General features: G+C 36.5%; 1 protein-coding gene across 7 annotated transcripts in view; it reads left to right on the top strand.

The window, feature by feature from the left end:
* FUT8 (fucosyltransferase 8) overlaps positions 1–19,235 on the top strand; it is a 203,874-nt gene that overhangs the window by 143,011 nt on the left and 41,628 nt on the right. For all 7 annotated transcript variants that reach the window (XM_084792306.1, XM_084792308.1, XM_084792304.1 and 4 more), the window contains one exon: positions 9,550–9,787. In XM_084792306.1, coding sequence (XP_084648432.1) covers positions 9,550–9,787 — 238 coding nt within the window. The remainder of the gene's footprint in view (positions 1–9,549; positions 9,788–19,235) is intronic.

Genomic DNA, 19,235 nt, shown 5'->3' with positions numbered 1-19,235 from the left:
AAATTTTCTACATAGTTACTGTTTATTTTTTTATTTTAAATTTTGGTGACATTTAGCAGTAGTCTCTTTATAATTCCTAATTTTGAGTAGTATGTTTACTTTAGGCATGGTTTACAGTAAACTGTAAATTTAGTTCCTCCATTCAAAATGCTTGCCAAAGTAGTTTCACAGTTTATACATTTTTGGCAAGAAGGTAAATATTTCTTGACGTGTTTAATGGGACCTTTCTGAATTTGTGACACTGTGCTCTCTACAGCTCACTACATGTTGTCATTTTAAGTTTATTTCTTATATGCTCACATCATCTTAGTTATTAATAATAAAACAGCTTTTTGTAATTTATTTTTAAGTTGAAGAATTGCCTATGAGGCTTTTAATATTGTGATCCTAGAAATGGAATAGCTGGTAATATTGCAGCCATTGCTTCCTACACACCTCATCTCAGAGAGCATAGCAGAACACCTCGCAAATATCTTACTCTTTTAACTCACTTGAATGTAAGCTGACCTGCAATAAAAATTCTTCAGTTTTTGGCATATTTGTTCAACATCTTTTTGTAAAAGTTTCCCAGAAGTTAAAAGTGATGCTGCAATTCTAAAACTGAATACGTTATAAAAATGGTTTAGTGACAAATCTTAAAATCATCTCCCACATGCCCTGTGATCATTTCAAACAGATTGATCTCACTGCAATACTGAAAAGATTTTAATCGTTAAGTTGACATTTGAGCTAAGGCTGTTAAAGAAATGGCAAAATCATTCATTGTGAATCCAAACAATGCAACTGCCCACTAAAGAAGAAAATGCAAATAGAAAGTGGAGTCTCATCATACCAAGAACTAGGAAAATCGCGGTTTAAATGATAATCAGCAGACAGCACAGGTGTTGGAATTGTCTGACAAAGGTTTTACAAAACCTGTAATACCACAAACTCTTAAAAAAAAAATAGAACGCCTCAATAAAGAAATAGATGATAGAGGAAAGAGCTAAATGGAAATTTTAATAGTGAAAACACAGTGACTTTCAGTGGGCTCAGTATTGTGGAAGTGGCACAAAAAGTGGTGCTGGAGGCTAAAGCAGTAGAAATCCAGCCACCTGACCCGCAGCAAATGAAGACTGAAGGAAAGTTGGCTGACTCTTGGAACTGGAAAAAAAACATCTTTATAATTTTATCCTTGAAAGCCCAGAAGAGGAATTAGAATGAAAGATTAAAGAAAATGTTTGAAGAAATACTATTTTCTCACCATTTCTATTCAATATCAATATTAAAATTTTTTGATCTGTAATTTACTACCCTGTTAAAGAGAATGAGAAATCACAGAGAAGAAAATCTTTGCAAGTCATATATCATACAAAGGTCTCATATGCAGCGTGTATTGCAACCTCTCATAGCAATATCAAGAAAGAGTCTCATTGGGAAATATGCATAAGTTTTCAGTGAACAACCTCATGTGAGATATACACATGAGAAGTAAGCACAGGAAGAAATGTCCAGTGGCTGTTGAACATGAAGAGATAACACCTGTCAGGATGGATAAAGGGGAAAACAAAAACAAAACACAGGGTATATGAAGTAACAAGCTCTTATGGGAATGTAGAAACATAGGAAACAGTTTTTCGGTTTCCTAAGCTAGTTATATATACCCCTGTCATATGACCTAGCAACCACGTTCTTGGTTTTGTTTTGTTTTTCATGGAAAAACTAATACCCATGTCCATACAGAAGTCTATATGCTCATAGTAACTTAATTTTTAATAGCATCAAACAAAACAGCCAAAATGTCATTCATCCAATAGGCAACTAAGCGGTGATACAGTGGGGAGCAACACAATGGGCTCCTACTCATTAGCAAAATGAAATGAGTCAATTCAGTTGAATGGATCTCAAGTGTGTTGCACTAACTGATGAAAAGCCATCCATAAACACTAAATACTGTTGTTAATTTTGTAATGTGTACAGAGTGGTGAGAGTATAGAGAATAGGTCAGTGCTGTCCAGCGATTAATGTTTGGGAATGTGACTCTGAAGGGTTAACAGCATCTGGAGAGATGGCCCATCAAGTGTGAGTACTCACTGCTCTTACAAAGTGCCCAGGTTCAGTGCCCAGCACCCACATGGCAGCTCACAGCCATCTGTAACTTTAGTTCAGAGTATTCCACACTCTGCAAACATCAAGAATACACACATTGCACACACACACATACATACACACAGGTAAACACTCATAAATCTTAAAAGGGATAGCATAAGGGGTTTTTTTTGGTTATTGTTTTGTTTGTTTTTTTAATGGAATAGTTAGTATCCTGATTATGGTAACGGTTATACAAGTCAGTACATGTTAGAATACCTGAGTACATGTAAAAACTGTTAAAATAGGAGACTAATGAGATGGCTCAGTAGGTAAAAGAGGCTTCCATTAAGCCTGATGACCTGAGTTCAAAACCTGGGGCCCACATAGTGGAGAGAACTGACCATATAAGTTACCCTCTGACCTCCACATGTGCATGTGGCACATGCCCTCCCTCCTTTTGTAAATAATAAATAACTAAATATGTTTTTTTTAATTAAAAGTATTATTATTATTTATTTGGTTCTTCGAAACAGTTTCTCCTTGGCTGCCCTAGGCTTGTTTTGTAGACTGTGCTGGCCTCAAACTCACAGAGTGTGTCTTTGCCTTCCTTAGTGCTGGGATTACAGGCATGCACCACTATGCCTGGCTAAATGTAGTTTTAACAAAGTTAAAATATATACAAAGCCTGGAATTTAGTTAATAGTATTGTTATGTCTTTTGTTTTCTGGTTTTGAAAGTGTGTGGTAGTTGTATAATAGGTTCTCCTTGGGGGAAACGCTATAGAAGATACACAGTTACTTATGCTAATTTTTGTTTGTTTAACTGTTTAAACATACAGTGTTAAAGATTTTAGAGAGTAAAGAAAGTAAAATGAATTAGAGCACTGTTAATTATGTGAAGGTAGTTTGAGATAAGAAAGTGCTCTTAAGTGCTTCTTCCCCTTTAAAAAAACAATACTTGGGTGATTCCAGAGAGATTTCTTCTCAAGTAGCAATAGATTGTCAGTCTGTATTGAGATGCATGAAGAAATGGTGTGAAACCTCAATACTGAAGGGGAGGTAGTCAGATTTGATTTTTAAAACAGTGTGTCACTAGGTGGCATGATGTCAGTACTGCCCAGAGGCATGCCCGTCACGGGGCAGAAGCGTCAGAGGCATGCCCGTCACGGGGCGGAAGCGTCAGAGGCATGCCCGTCACGGGGCAGAAGCGTCAGAGGCATGCCCGTCACGGGGCAGAAGCGTGAGCAAGAACAACTTACCCTGATTTAGTTAAAGCAAAACATGGGTGTATAGGAAGATAGCTCACTCACTAGAGTGTCTGCTGTGCATGTATGAAGTCATGAGTTTGATCTCTAGAGTTCATCTTTAAAAGCCTCGGCGTGATGGTGCACACAGAAATATCTGGGGTTTCATGGGGCTCACTGGTTGGTCCAGCCTAAATCGATGAGCTCCAGGCCAACGAGAGACCCCTTTTTCTTCCGGCTTCTATATGTACCAACACACACAAACATGTGTACACCCAAGCATGCAAGCATGTGCATGTGAGTTTGTGTGCATACATGCCCGGAGGGAGAGAGTAGAAGATACTACCAAGACCGTCCTGGTGTACAGGCCTCCTGAGTCAAAAGCAGTGCTTTTGTAGAGGCACCTAGAATAGCCAGAGATGGGAAAACTCTCTCCCAGACCCACAGTGAAAGAAATGTTTCTAATTTGTTTGTTACTTTGTATTAGAGTTATAGAATTGCATTTTTTTAGAACTTGGTTTAAAATATTTGATAGAGGTGTGTAGGCAGAAAGCCAAAGTCTTTAAAAATATATGTAAAATAAACAAGCTAATTGCTGCTTTACTTACACAGTAAACTCTTGTAGTGAGCAGTAACTGTCAGCAGTGTGCCAGTCTGTAAACTATGCATCTTGATGGCTTTTCTCCACTAAGTTTCCACAGTTAAATTTTGCAAAATACCCACAGGAAAATTGATTTCTTGAAGCACTTGGTAGCCTACTTGGGCCTGAGCTATTGCAGTGCACTTACTACTTACAACAAATCGCTCTTTGCTGCAAGGTGGCCCATCTTACCTCTGCTAGGGAAATAGTCTTCTGTACCATGTCTACAGCCAGTAATTTCCAGTCTTGGCTTTTAAAACTGAGAATGTTTTTAGCTTTCACTTTCACGGCTATCAGCTATGCCCATAGTCTTCATTTTACTTCTCTTAGTTGCTTCATTACCTTTTCTGCATTGGTTTTGAAGATAATTTTAGAGAAACGAAATTAGATTGTTTCCAATACAATGAAATGCTTTTACCACAGTATTAATGATCTTTTTCTTCATTACCTACACAAAGCTACATATTGCAAATCTTTTTAATCATATAAATTAAAAAACTGTTTATAGTCTTGTGATTAGAGAATACAAAGAACAGAATAAATTTTAACTTACCTGGTTTCTTTCACCAAGCTTGCCTCATGAGAAAGAGGAGCTATCTGTGGCTTAAGCCTATGAGGGAGGAGGAAGGTTCCCCTGTGATTCTGATTCATAATTAGTAGCCTATAAAAGAAGCCAGCTAGCTGCTCTGAACTTACAACTCCTGCAGCCTTTTGATTTGGAGATATCTTGGCGAAGGTAGACTGAGAAATCAGAGTTCGTAATTTTGCCTTGCCACGTATGGATTTAGTTTTGTGAGTGTGAACATCTCTTGTCTTTCAAACAGATTCAGTTGAGCTAATAGTCACTGAATGTTATGTTTTTAACTCATAAATGGGGCTGTTATGCCCTGCTCATATTGACTACATGTTTTTATTTGTTGCTACTTAGCCATTCTTCATAATATTTGTGGTCAATTGTAAAAGTGAGAAATTGCACTGTGAGTAGAATCTGTATTTCAGAGAGGCTTTTATTTATTTGTGTATGGGGAAAAATCTTACATAGCAAAAATCAGTGATTTAGGTGAAAATGTAGCTCAGTAATAAAGAACATGCTTGGCATGCACAGGACTCTGGGCTCTCTCCCAGCATCTCCAAATTGCACTTCTACAGAGTCAAATAGTGTCTCTCAGAGTATATGCATAAGTAAGAGCATACTTAAAGTAATTTTGAGTATATGTTATCTCATTTAACCTCATGGTATCTCTGTAGTGAAAGATGGATTGAAAGGGAGAGGTCAAGAATTGTGATCATTTTTTTCATCATTTTAAAATTAGTGAACTAAAGCAAAATCATGCATCTGAGTTCAAGGCAAAGCCTTTGCTGGAAAAAAAAAATCTCTGAAGCCTCTTCTTCCAAAGCTCTTTCATTAGGGTAATTGTTTGAATTTTTATTTAAGTTAATCCTGTCATTCTAAAATTTGGACATTTTTCTTTATTGTGAAGAACTGAACCTTACATGTCTATTGATGAGCTTTTACGGAAACCCCGTACAGCCAGCCTTGGTGGTGTGGCCTGGAGGCCCAGAATCCCAGCTAGTGGGATACTGAAGCAGCAGGACAGTTTGGAAGGTCATCCTAAGCCATTTAGTGAGGCAGTGACAGGAGGATTGCTGCAGGTTTGAGGCTGTACAGGTCTACAGAGTAAATTCCAAACCAACCAGGGCTATGTAGTAGATTCTGCCTTCAAAACAACAATACAACAACAAAACCCAAACAAACAAAAACCCAAAATTAAAAACAAAAAGAAAAACAAAACCACAAACTACTAAAGAGATGAAAAATAAAGCGGAGAATACAAGTTATAGAATGCTTTCCTAGCATTCAGAAGATCCTAGATTCATTCTTCAATACCTTACGTACACATACGCACGCACGCACACATACACACACACACACACACACACACACACACACACACACACACACACACACACACACGCCAGCAGAGTAAAATAATGTATGTGTGTTTATGTGGAGATGCTATGATTTATAGTTTATATTTTAACTTTGTTTTTGCAGTAACTCTCCAGCATTGAGTAATTTTAAGTGTTTTTTTCTGTAAAGTTTTTTTTTTCTATCAGGATAAATGCTTGTCAGTCTGATTTGTAACTTGTTCTTAAAAGAAAAAATTCATTTCCATTTACCTTTACATTTCATAAGTATAATAGGCTATATCCTTAAAGCATTAAACCTATTAATAGTTGCAGATATATTAGAAATCCTTTCAGTCCAACGACAGAGGGTTTTTTTTGTTTTGTTTTTTGTTTGTCTGTTTGTTATTTGTTTTTTGTTTTTATCTTCTATTCCTTAATTCTTTCTTAGTGTACCACACTATTAGGATATTCAAATTGTCTATTACTAAATTGTATGCATGTTTTCTCACTCTGTCAGATACCTCATCCAAGGTTCATTGAATATATTAAAATCTTAGTATTTGTGTAAAATACCTAATTTTTGATTGGTCAATTTGTGAGACTGAGGACGGAAGGATGCCAAAGTGAAGGAGACTTTCTCCTTTGGGACTCATGGGGATAATTTCAATATGTACTCCTTCATCTTTTCCTTCCACATAAAATATATTTCCTTACCTCTGCTGATACACCATAATCTCCTGTATGAGTTGTAGCTGGTGAAGGAAATTCTTTTCTATAAAAGGGAATGATTAATTAGAATCACAATATAAGGCATATAAGGCAGCCACATGCATGCAGTCTTATGTAACTGGTAGAGAGTTATGTAGACGAGACACTGAGTATACCAAACACAAATGCAGCACAGCTTTTATCATCAGACAGAACCACCCCAGTAAAGCGTTAGTGTGATTGGAGTAAAGCTCCGTTATTAACGAGGCCATTCTGTCTTCTTGTTCTCAGTAAGACACGCCCTCAAGACCTTGGCAGTCAGATATTAGAAAGCCAGAATCAGTGGTAATTGATAAAGGCTACTTGGTAATTAATTTGAAGGTTATGGAACTATGAATTTGCTTCCCTTTTGTAGATGTCTATAAATCTATAAATAACAACACTTGTTATTATAATAACAGTGGATGATAAAGACAGTTCCGATTACAGTGCTCCTGTGAAGTTCCTTTCCATCCCAATAAATCTTTTTCAATATCAGATTTATCACTTGTTTTCAAAAGAAATAATCCCTCTTTATTACCTGAGAAATACCTATTTGATTTTTCTAGATCTTTATTCTAGTAAACCTAATTTGTGTTATAAACACAGATACCATTTTTTACTTTTTTCCTGTCTTCTGCATTTTGTGGATCTTTTATGAACAACATCCTTTAGTGTTTTATACTTTTAAATATTAGTATTTTATAAAACCAAGGGTTGTGCGGTGGCTTTCCTTTGTTTCTTCCCACAGCCATCACTCCAGTCTTTCAGTTGCGCTTGTCACTCTTGGCCTTGGAATCCTCCGCTGAGTGCCTTTTACTCGTAGACCCTTCTAAGAATCAAGCATAATAAATGTTTTTCCTTCTTTTTGTTACCTGTGACATACAGGAAAAAATTTAATGCATTTCTCCCAGTGAAACCCAGCGCACGGTTTTTGTAACTTATAGATGGCAGTCATCTGTTAAGTAAAACTTTAGGGCCCACACTAAAGGTCGGATGACTGTCTTGCCTAGTTATGTTCTCTCACCCGTGTGTTCCTTAAGTCAAGAAGAAAAGATTTATCTTTTTAATACTCCGCACACTTAAAATACTTTAAAGAGTTGTTTATTAAAACATATATGGGATATTTTATTGGTATTTTTTAGAGATATTCAAGTTCTATATTTGTTATGAGTCTTAAAAAATAGGCAAATAATATTTATCTATTCCTTGAGAAATTCCTGTCAGTTACAATGCTTTGAAACACTTTGAAATTGTCATTCCCGGGATTCTTGTCTGCTAGGGTCCAGGCTGTGACAGTACCCTTGCTACTGCCCAGCCCACCTCCCATGCTTAATAAGCCTGCTTTCTTCCCCCACCGCGTGTGTGTGTGTGTGTGTGTGTGTGTGTGTGTGTGTGTGTGTGTGTGTGTGTATGTGGCGCAATTCTTTCATTCCCAGATGACATCACATTTTTCTGGTCCTCTCAAGACTTTTGTGTCTATAGCAACAGGGATAAGATAATTTCCTCACGAGTCTGTCATAAGTTCATAGTCAAGTAAAAGAATCTGCAGTTCTTATACTTGAATATGAAAACAATATTGACCAAATCTAGCAGTTTTTTTTTCAGGGCTTCTCAGACTCATTAGTTCTTCAACTCACGGTCCTTGGTGATGTCAGTCCAGCTTTGATGTAAAGATGAGCAGCCTGCTGTAGGCTGTGCGTGTACAGGTGCTTCTGAAGGAGATGGAACTGCATTTCCCTTCCTCAGTTCTCCTTCAGAGGCGTTCACAGCCTCACTGTCATAGCGTGTCTAAGTAGGGCTCCTGTTCACAGAGGCTTGTTGGCTGTATTCCTCAGTTTCTTGATATTTGGAGAGGGTGGGGTTCTGCTTCTAAAAGTGCTCATCTTCTCATCCCTTTCAGGGGAAAACAGGTTGGAAATGCAGACCAAAGACAAGTTGTTATGAGAAACCAAGATGGCTAGGAATATTTATTAACTACTCATCTACATTAGGTCAGAATTAAAATATTACAGTGGAAAAAGAAACGTTCATAATAGTTTAACATTTGCTGTTTTGTGAAAAAATATCCAGATATAAAAATGAGCCTCTTAATTAAAAAAAAAAAAAAAGACACATGACATTTGAGGATAGCCACAATTGAAGTATTCTGCATTCACATGTGGAAATTGCTGGTGGCTGTCATCAAGTTTGGTATAAAGAAGTTCAATGACTGATATTTTTAAGTTGAATTTTGAACTTCCTTTACTCAAGATCTTTAGAAAGTGTGTGTGTGTGTGTGTGTGTGTGTGTGTGTGTGTGTGTGTGTGTGTGTGTGTTACTACATGACAGTGCACAGGATTCAGTTCTCTTCTACCATGTGACTCCTAGGAATTGAATTCTAGCCATCAGGGTTAGCGACAAGTGCTCTCCCTTACTATCTGTCACACCTGTGCCTCTGTACTTTTAGTTTCTTGATGGAAGCACAGCTTTTTTTTTGTAGTATTCAGAATTCTGGGAATAAATTAATAAGTTGCAACTTTTCCTTTAAGCTGGTTTGGACTTTGTCATAGGGTGTAAAGTACGAGTGCTGAGGTGCTGCTTGAATGACAGAGCCGCTCTTTCTTTCGTGATCTCAGGGTTTGCAACTTTGAATTCAGGCTTGTTCACACTTGTATGTTCTGAGTGATAGAAAAGTAAGAGACTGTTTCAAGTGTAACTGCCTAATTTCACATTGTTTAGTGATATTTCCAAAATAGTTCCTTTCTCTGCCATCTTCTTAAATATGCACATCAAATTTTTATTGGATTTTGTTCTTGGACACCATCCATAAGGCTCGATTCTTTATTTAAATAAGAATATGCTGAACCAGTTCTGGCTTATTGTGTAATTTTTAATACCTGTGACCAGAATGGGAAATTAACCTCTTATATCTTTATCTTCTTTGTTTCACTGGCAGAATCCCAAGGATTGCAGCAAAGCCAGGAAGCTGGTGTGTAACATCAACAAAGGCTGTGGCTATGGTTGTCAACTCCATCATGTGGTCTACTGCTTCATGATTGCTTATGGCACCCAGCGAACACTCATCTTGGAATCTCAGAATTGGCGCTATGCTACTGGTGGATGGGAGACTGTGTTTAGACCCGTCAGTGAGACCTGTACAGACAGATTTGGCCTCTCCACTGGACACTGGTCAGGTAAGGAGCTTCTGCACCATGGCAGATATCTGGTAAAATCAGATTAGCAGATTTCTAGGTACAGTTTTATAGGCTAAAATCTCCTTTTCTTCTTGACTCATAAATGTTATACATTATGCAAATAAAATGTAGAACAGTACTATTTATTACACTATACAATAATATAAAATATTGTATACTCACTCAGGTGTAGTGGCACGTACCTATAATTCCAGTTCTTTGGGAGTCTGTGATGGGAGGATTATGAGTTCAAGGCCAGTCTAGGCTACGTGGCAAAAATCTGTATCTAAAATAAATAAATAAAAATTATTTAATAATTTGTTTCACTTTAATGTACATTTTTGTTTATTTAGTGAATTCACTGTTCTCTTTTTTCAAGGGGTACAATTTAATATTTTAATAAGGATGATATAAGTTTCACTTTTAAGGTGATATTATTGAATTTATTTACTCTTCATAGTTATTAGAGAAAGTCGACTCACAAGAGGCTCAAACATAAAAGTTTTAAGCATTAGCATGTGTGGAAGACTTGTTAAAATGGATTATTCTGATGCAGGCTGTAGGAGTGAGCCCAAGAATTTGCATTTCTGAGAAAATTTCTATATCTTAGGACCAAAGTTTGAGAACCATTGAGATAGACTGTGCTGACAACTTGGTCTCCATCTTACAGTTGAGAACAATGAAGCCTTGTTTACTTGTATAATTTTAATTTTAATCAATAAACATTTTTATGATGGATAGGGTGTCCAGGCTTTCCCAAGTGTTTTTAAAAAACAAAACAAAACAAAACACAAGCTTTCCTTTCTCATCAGTGAAGTAGTATTAAAGGACCAGACTATAGACAGGTCTCAGTGGTAGTTCAATACTCTTTCTACACTTAAGACTTTAAACAGATCTAAAATTAACCTACTATTAATAAAAGTTTTGACTTTGCCATCTTGTAATCTTGGATATGTTTCAGAACCCAAGAAGAAATTTCTTTACCATTAAGTTGAGTAATAATTTACTTCATTGAATTGTTAGTAACACTATAGAACCTCATGTAAGAACTGAAGTAATTGCAGTTCTTCCTTCCTTCCACCCACCCACCTTTCTTTCTTTCTTTCTTTCTTTCTTTCTTTCTTTCTTTCCATTCTGAATGCCTTGTAACATGACAGATAAGTATTTGTCATAAAAGCTAAGTATTGCTGGACATGGTGGCTCAGGCCTTTAGTCCCAGCACTCATGAGGTGGAGGCAAGTAGATTTTTGAGTTTGAGGCAAGTGTAGTCTACTTAGCAAGGTCCAGCCAGCTAGGGCTGCATAGTGAGACCATTCCTAAAAAAATAGTAATAAAATGTAAAAGAAGATAAGTTTTTAATAAATAAGACAATGCAATGTTTATTAACTCATCTTTTGGGATGTAAACTTACTTTAAAGCTGAGATGTTTCCATCAGTGTCACTCATCTTGGACTGAGCAGCACTTTCTCACACGTTACAGCACTAGATGTAGAATAATGGTCATTTATACTATTGGCTAAATAAGTGATTTATTTTCCTTTACCTTTGGAAGTTTAATGCTTAACTCTTCACATAGATGTGTCATGAAATTTAACTGGCTAATTTCTTTAAAATACTTTGATTTCTGTGTAAAAGAGGCTGTACAGAGTAATAGTAATGTGTAATAGTTTTCTTCCATAGGTTGATTGAGAACCATTATCTTTAATTTTTTCCTTAGCAGTTCCCTTCATATATTAAAATGCATCTCTTAAGTCATAACGTTGTTGAGTTTTAGTTTTGAGGCTCAGTTTTCCACTAATCCAATCTGTATTTTATAAACAAATGCCTACAGATCAGGTATAAGATGTGGAAGATACTAAATTTGTCTAAGGAAAGGTGGCGCTAATACACTCAAGATAATAACCTTGTCATTTCAGTTTAGAGTTCTCTGATCATGGAGCTATAGCACTTAGAGAAGCATCCTGCTTTTCCTAAGATCTGGAAACGTCTTTAGTGGTAGTTGGGTAAAAGAAATAAAAGTTTGGCCCTGCATGTTTGTTACAAATAGTTACTTGGTTTTCAGACCTTCTTTGTATGTTTCATAGCATATAGAAATGAGCGTTTAGTGTGAAGATGAATTTCAAACATTCAGTTTCTCAGGGTCATAGGTAAACAGGATGCAGAAATCGGCTTCCCTCACTCATCTGGAGCCTACTTGACACGAGTCTGCGTAGCACTTCTTACCTTTAGTCCTGGTCATCCCAGGTAGCTCATACCAAACAATTTACCTAGCTAGAACAACACATAAGACTCTCAGGTTATAACTAGATCAAAGCAGTCTCAGATGTCTAGGAACTAATTAAAATTAATATTGATACACTTCTTCTTTTCCCTATGCTGTAACTGGCATAATATTATCTAAAAATCATATATTGTCCCTTGTGCTAATGAACTAAACTTTGCAATTTGCATTCATTAAAATGGTGGTTATTTTAAATTGTTTATAAAATTATAAACAACTTAAACATGAATCTTATATCCAAAGAATGAATTTATATCTAAGATCAGAATGTTTTTGTTTTTATGAAGTGTATGAATGCGGTCCATTTTTTTTTTTGAAACATCCCACATAAGCAACTTAATGACACAGCTGGAAGCCCTAGAAAAAAAAGAAGCAGAAACACCCAAGAGGAGTAGACGTCTGGAAATAATCAAACTCAGGGCTGAAATTAATAAATTAGAAACAAAGAAAACAGTCCAAAGAATCAACAAACAAGAGCTGGTTCTTTGAGAAAATCAACAAGATAGACAAACCTTTAGCCAAACTAGCAGAGAAACAGTATCCAAATCAACAAAATCAGAAATGAAAAGGGAGACATAACAACAGATACTCAAGAAATACAAAGAATCATAAGATCCTACTTTGAAGGCATATATGCCACAAAATTTGAGAATCTAAGGGAAATGGATGATTTTCTTGATCAATTCCACTTGCCAAAATTGAGTGAAGAACAGATAAACAAGCTAAATAGTCCCATTTCCTCTATAGAAACAGAAGCAATCATTGATAGTCTACAAACAAACAAACAAACAAACAAACAAAAAGCCCAGGGCCAGATGGTTTCAGTGCAGAATTCTACCAGACTTTCAAGGATGTGCTAATATCGATACTCTTCAAGCTACTCCAAAAGATAGAAATGGATGGAACATTACCAAATTCATTCTATGAGGCCATAGTCACATTGATACCTAACCCTCACAAAGACCCAACAAAGAAAGAGAATTTCAGACCAATTTCTTCTATGAACATTGATGTAAAAATACTCAATAAAATACTTGCAAAACAAATACAAGAACACATCAAAGATATCATTCACCATGACCAGGTAGGCTTTATCCCAAGCGTGCAGAGATGGTTTAATATACGGAAATCCATCAATGTAATCCACCATATAAACAAACTGAAAATAAAAAAAACCACATGATCATGTCCTTAGATGCAGAGAAAGCATTTGATAAAATCCAACACCCATTCATGTTTAAAGTTTTAGAGAGATTGGGGATACAAGGCACATACCTCAACATAATAAAAGCTATATACAGCAAGCCAATAGCCAAAATCAAATTAAATGGTGAGATACTCAAAGAAATTCCTCTAAAATCAGGAACAAGGCAAGGCTGCCCACTCTTTCCATATCTCTTCAATATAGTACTGGAAGTTCTAGACAGAGCAATAAGACAACAAAAGGAGATCAAGGGGATCCAAATGGGAAAGGAGGAAGTCAAATTATCCCTATTTGCAGATGATATGATAGCATATATAAGTGACCCCCAAAATTCCACCATAGAACTACTACAGCTGATAAACACCTTCAGCAAATTAGCTGAATACAAAGTTAACTCAGAAAAAGCTAGTAGCCTTCTTATATACAAATGGCAATCATGCAGAGGAAGAAATTAGGAAAACTACACCCTTCATGTTAGCCACAAGCAATATAAAATATCTAGGAGTTACTCTGACCAAGCAAGTGAAGGACTTGTTTGAAAAAAATTTCAAAACTCTGAAGAAAGAGATTGAAGATGACATGAAAAGATGGAATGATCTTCCTTGCTCGTGGACTGGGAGAATTAACATAGTAAAATTGGCCACCTTACCAAAAGCAATTTACAGATTCAGTGCAATCCCTATCAAAATACCTACACAATTTTAAAAAGACATTGAAAGTTCAATTCTCAACTTCATATGGAAAAACAGAAAACCCAGAATAGCTAAAACAATCTTGTATAATAAAAGATCCTCCAGAGGAATCTCCATACCTGATCTCAAGCTGTACTATAAAGCAACAGTAATTAAAACAGCATGGTACTGGCACAGCAACAGGCTGGTTGATCAGTGGAATCCAATCAAATCCCAGAAATGAACCCACACACATTTAGTCACTTGATTTTTGACAAAGAAGCCAAATCTATTCAATGGAAAAAGGATAGCATCTTCAACAAATGGTGCTGGTCTAACTGGATGTGTATGTGTAAAAAAATGCAATTGGACCCATATTTGTCACCATGCACAAAACTCAAGTCCAAGTAGGTCAAAGACCTCAACATAAAACCAGAGACACTAAATCAGTTAGAAGAAAAAGGGAGGAAGAGCCTGGAACACATTGGCACAGGAGACAACTTCCTGAACAGAACACCAGCAGCCCAGGCCTTAAGGTCAACAATTAATAAATGGGACCTCATGAGGCTGAGAAGTTTCTGTAAGGCAGGAGACACTGTCAACAGAACAAAGCGACAGCCTAGAGACTGGGAAAAGATCTCCACCAACCCTACATTTGACAAAGGCCTAATATCCAAAATATATAAAGAACTCAAGAAATTAGACACCACCAAACCAAATAACCCAATTGAGAAATGGGGCTCAGAACTAAACAGAGAATTCTCAACAGAGGAATATTGAATGGCTGAGAAACACTTAAAGAAATGCTCAACCTCCTTAGTCATCAAAGAAATTGAAATAAAAACAACTCTGAGATTCCATCTTAAACCCATCAGAATGGCTAAGATAAAAAATTCAAGCGACACCACATGCTGGCGAAGATGTGGAGAAAGAGAACACTCCTTCATTGCTGGTGGGAATGCAAACTAGTACAGCCACTTTGGAAATCTATCTGGCGCTATCTCAGAAAACTGGGAGTAAGGCTTCCTCAAGACCCAGCTATTCCACTCCTTGGAATATACCCAGAAGATGCTCCAGCATACAACAAGAAACTTTGCTCAACCATTTTCATACAGCCTTATTCATAATAGCCAGAACAAAGAAACAGCCTACGTGTCCCTCAGTAGAAGAATGGATAAAGAAACTGTGGTACATATACACTATGGAATACTATTCAGCTATTAAAAACAAGGAATTCCCGAAATTTGTGGACAAATGGTTTGATCTAGAAATGATCATAATGAATGAGTTAACCCAGAAGCAGAAAGAGTCAAATGGTATATACTCACTTATATCTGGACACTAGCCCAAGGGGCATATCCCATGAAAGCCTTCACTTACCAGGAAAGTGGGACAGAGGGGAGGACATCCTATTTGGACTCTAGGTGAGAGAAGCATGGGAGAATAGGGAAATAGAAGGACCCAGAGGGTCCTAGAAACCTGTAAGAAGAACATTATGATGGGCAGATCTGGGCCCGGGGGTCCTGCTCAAACTATGGCACCAGCCAAGGACAATACATGCAGTTAACTTTGAACCCCTGCCCAGATCTAGCCAATGGACAGGACATTCTTCACAGTTGAGTGGAGAATAGGGTCTGACTTTCACATGAACTCTGGTGCCCCATATTTGACAACGTCTCCTGGATGGGGAGGCCTGATGGCACTCAGAGGAAGGATAGCAGGCTACCAAGAAGAGACTTGATACCCTATGAGCACATACAGGGGGAGGAGGTTCCCCTCAGTCACAGACATAGGGGAGCGGAGTAAGGGGAAAATGGGAGGGAGGGAGGAATGGGAGGATACAAGGGATGGGATAACAATTGAGATGTATTATTAATAAATTTATAAAATATATTTCTAAAATTTTTTAAATTTATAGATGCTGTCCATTTTTTGTTTGTTGAATTGTTAATAGTATATAAGATACATATGTATATTAGAGAAACTAAAACATTTCAAGATAGAGGAGGCAGCATAAATTCTAATACGCTCCTTGATATTAATACTTTGGTTATTAAAATATCTCTTGTTGTGACTTATACCAAATATCCTACCCCCCTTGCCCCTTGGCTCCATTTCCATGAAATTGTTACTGTTCAGAGACATTTTACATGATGTGCCTGTGGCTGGAATTTAATGATTCCTATTTATATGCATTACTAGTGCAGGAATTAGTGCATACATCTGATCATTTCAAACTATATCTTACCTTGGAGGCTGATTTCTGTTGATCCTGCATTATTTTATAATTGTAAGACCATATCCTGGGCTGGGAAGATAATTTAGCATGTAAGAGCACTTGCTGTTCCAGCATGGGGACCTACGTTCATATTCTAGAACCCACGTAAAAAGCTGGGCATGATATACACATCTGTGGACCTTCAGATTCTCCCATATACACCACCTTATTTATTTATAATAGGAATCTTGCCTTTTTATTTAATGCTTTGAAATATCTTGCAACAGTTACTGATTAGTTTTTGAAATATAGTACTCTGTTTCAGGCTATGCATGATAATTAACTTCTAAAATCTTTTGTAGTGGGCATAAATACTGTTGAAAAACTGATGTGATTTGAATTCCAGTAATTTAAACATTCTCTGGGACTTCTTTTTCCTTTAAATTTTTCCTTACTTTACTTTTTAAAATAAAATACTGGGATTATAACTTTAAACTATTTTGCCTATATATCTTTTTCCTATTGCTGTAATGAATTAAACTGAGGCGTTAATTTAATAAATTGAATTGGGAACATTTTGTAAGCGAAAATAGTAAGTAGCAAAAATGAGTGTGATGGCCTTGCAGTTTAAGTACACGTGTCCATAGATGGCCATTTTCTGTATTTGTTAACATAAAGTCTGTGGTTACATTTTCCTCTGTGCCTCATTTCAAAGGGCTTTACCGTCCTCATGGTTTATATGGCGGCATCCTAAAGGGAAAATACTTGTTTTGTACTTGGCACCCATGCTAGCGTAGTCCTTATGTGAAGAAAACAGACAGGCTCTCCCTTGTTATGGGCAGTCTAGGGGCAAAGTGACGGGTGGCTGGGGGATGTACCATGTAGTATCGGTAAGGTTGGACTACTCTACAACACAAAGTCACAAGTAGGTCCTTTTGGAAGAAATGATTTTAAACTTAGACATAAATTATGGGTGAGTAGGAGGCAGCCAGGGAACACCTGATATTTTTAGCTATTTATTTTCTCTTGGTGGCTTAAAATGTGGCAGCAAGATGTGCATATTGCTGAGTTATTGGTCAAGGATTTGGCCAGAACATGCTAGGTTTGTTTGTCTTTAATTTTTGTGTAGGAGGTTTTTGTGTGTGGATACCTGGGAACTGGAATGGGATGGTTGTGAGCCATTATGTCAGTGCTGGGAATTAACCCTGGGTTCCCTGCAAGAACAGTAAGTGCTGTTGACCACTGAGCGTCTCTCCATACCCACCAGAGCATTTTAAGTGCACTAAAAGAACAAATGTAACACCTCCCCACACCTTCCAGATTCTAAAACATTTCTCTTCAAGCTGTATCAAACACTTATAAAATTATAATGCCTTTTAAAAATGAAAAGTCTATTGTTAAGAATGAGTCTTCTTAGCAATATATTTTGCCCTGAAAGTTTCTGGCAGAATGAGTTCAGAGATAAAAAGAGGAGTGGTTTAAGAAGGGTTACCTAATTAACATCAAAGCCACTTTGGCCTGAAAGTAATTTCATTAGTGAAGTTTCTGAAAAATCCCAAGTCTATTTTGAACCTACACAAGGCTGCTAATAGAGTCTAGGTGCTCTAACTTCCTATGAGCTGTTGGGATGAGTTTTCAGAAATATTAGTATTTTTGTAAAGACCTACTACTCTTTGTATGTTAATATATTTGTTCCTTAAAACTTTATATGAATTATATTTTAGAAATCAACTCATGTTTTAAATATCCAGGTGTAGCTGTGTAACTACATTGAATATTAGAAAGAATTAGCATTGAGCCTTCCACCTCTTCCTAAAGACATGATCTTTGTTATCCAATTAAAGTTTAAGTAACTTTAAATTTAATATAGTTTATAGTTTCTACAGAAATTGCAGATAGTAGTACTATAAGGCAAATAGATTTTTTTCTCATAAATAACAGTATTATCACAGGTTTTCTTTAACATTTTGATGTACAACTTAATTTTTAAATACATTTGCCAAAAATACTTACATAGGTGTCAATAATGACCATATTTATGTTTGTGGTTTTTAATAAAAATTTATTACTGTCATAAACAAGGAAGTCCAATGATTATCCAGTTTTTTTAAAAAGAACTATTTATAGGCACTATAGAATAGTAAAGATAACAAAACCTAGTCCCTGCTGTTCAGAAACTTGCTGTTGACTGTATAAGACAGATATTTGTAAATATTTTTAGCAGATAGATATGTTCAGTGTACAAAGAGAAATGCAAAATTCTATGAGTCATCAGAGTAACTTTCTGGCTTAAGAAACTAGAGACCCAGTTGAGTTGTAATCTGAATAAAATATTAAAAAAAAAAAAAGAAACTAGAGACTTCACTGGAAGCACAGACTGTCTTTACAACATGAGGAACATTATCATCTACCAGGGCATATCATTATCACTGATTTTTAAGCCAAAAGTTACTTATGTGACTTTGGGTAGTATGATGAATCCTTGTAGGCTTATATGTTCCCAGTTGGTGGAACTGTGTGGGAAGGATGAGGAGGTGTGGCCGTGTTTGAAGAGGTGTGTCTCTAGAGGTGTGCTTTGAGGCTTCTAAAGCCCACTGCAGACCCAGTTGCTGCCTGCCTGGCACCATGCTTCCTGCCATGGCGATCATGTGCTAATCCTCTAAAACTGTAAGCAACCCTCAATTAAATGTTATGTGTTATGAGTTTCCTTGGTCCTGGTCTCCTCATAGCAATAGAACAGTAGCTAAGATAGCTAATATTTATACCCTTCTTGTTCTGTGTATTTCACAAGGTTATTATAGAGTTTACAATGGAAACTTATTTATCAGTTCTTACATTCTAAATTACTCATATGCTGTGGTTACTCCTTTAGTTTTTTAGGAACAGAATAACAATAATCGTATAATTAAATGTTAAGATTTCAGCAAGGCTTCTTTTGAAAAAGATTAGCAAACAATATTAACAAAATTTAGAACTGTTTGATGGATTAAAAAAAAACTCACTTAGAAATAAAAAGAGGAAATTGTATACTTACCTGGCAAGGGAGATACCATGATTACAAAAGTGGCTTTCCC

The sequence above is a fragment of the Acomys minous genome, assembly GCF_964271855.1.
Source record: "Acomys minous genome assembly, chromosome: 8".
NCBI classification, from domain to species: domain Eukaryota; kingdom Metazoa; phylum Chordata; class Mammalia; order Rodentia; family Muridae; genus Acomys; species Acomys minous.
This window is presented reverse-complemented; position numbering and strand designations above follow the sequence as displayed.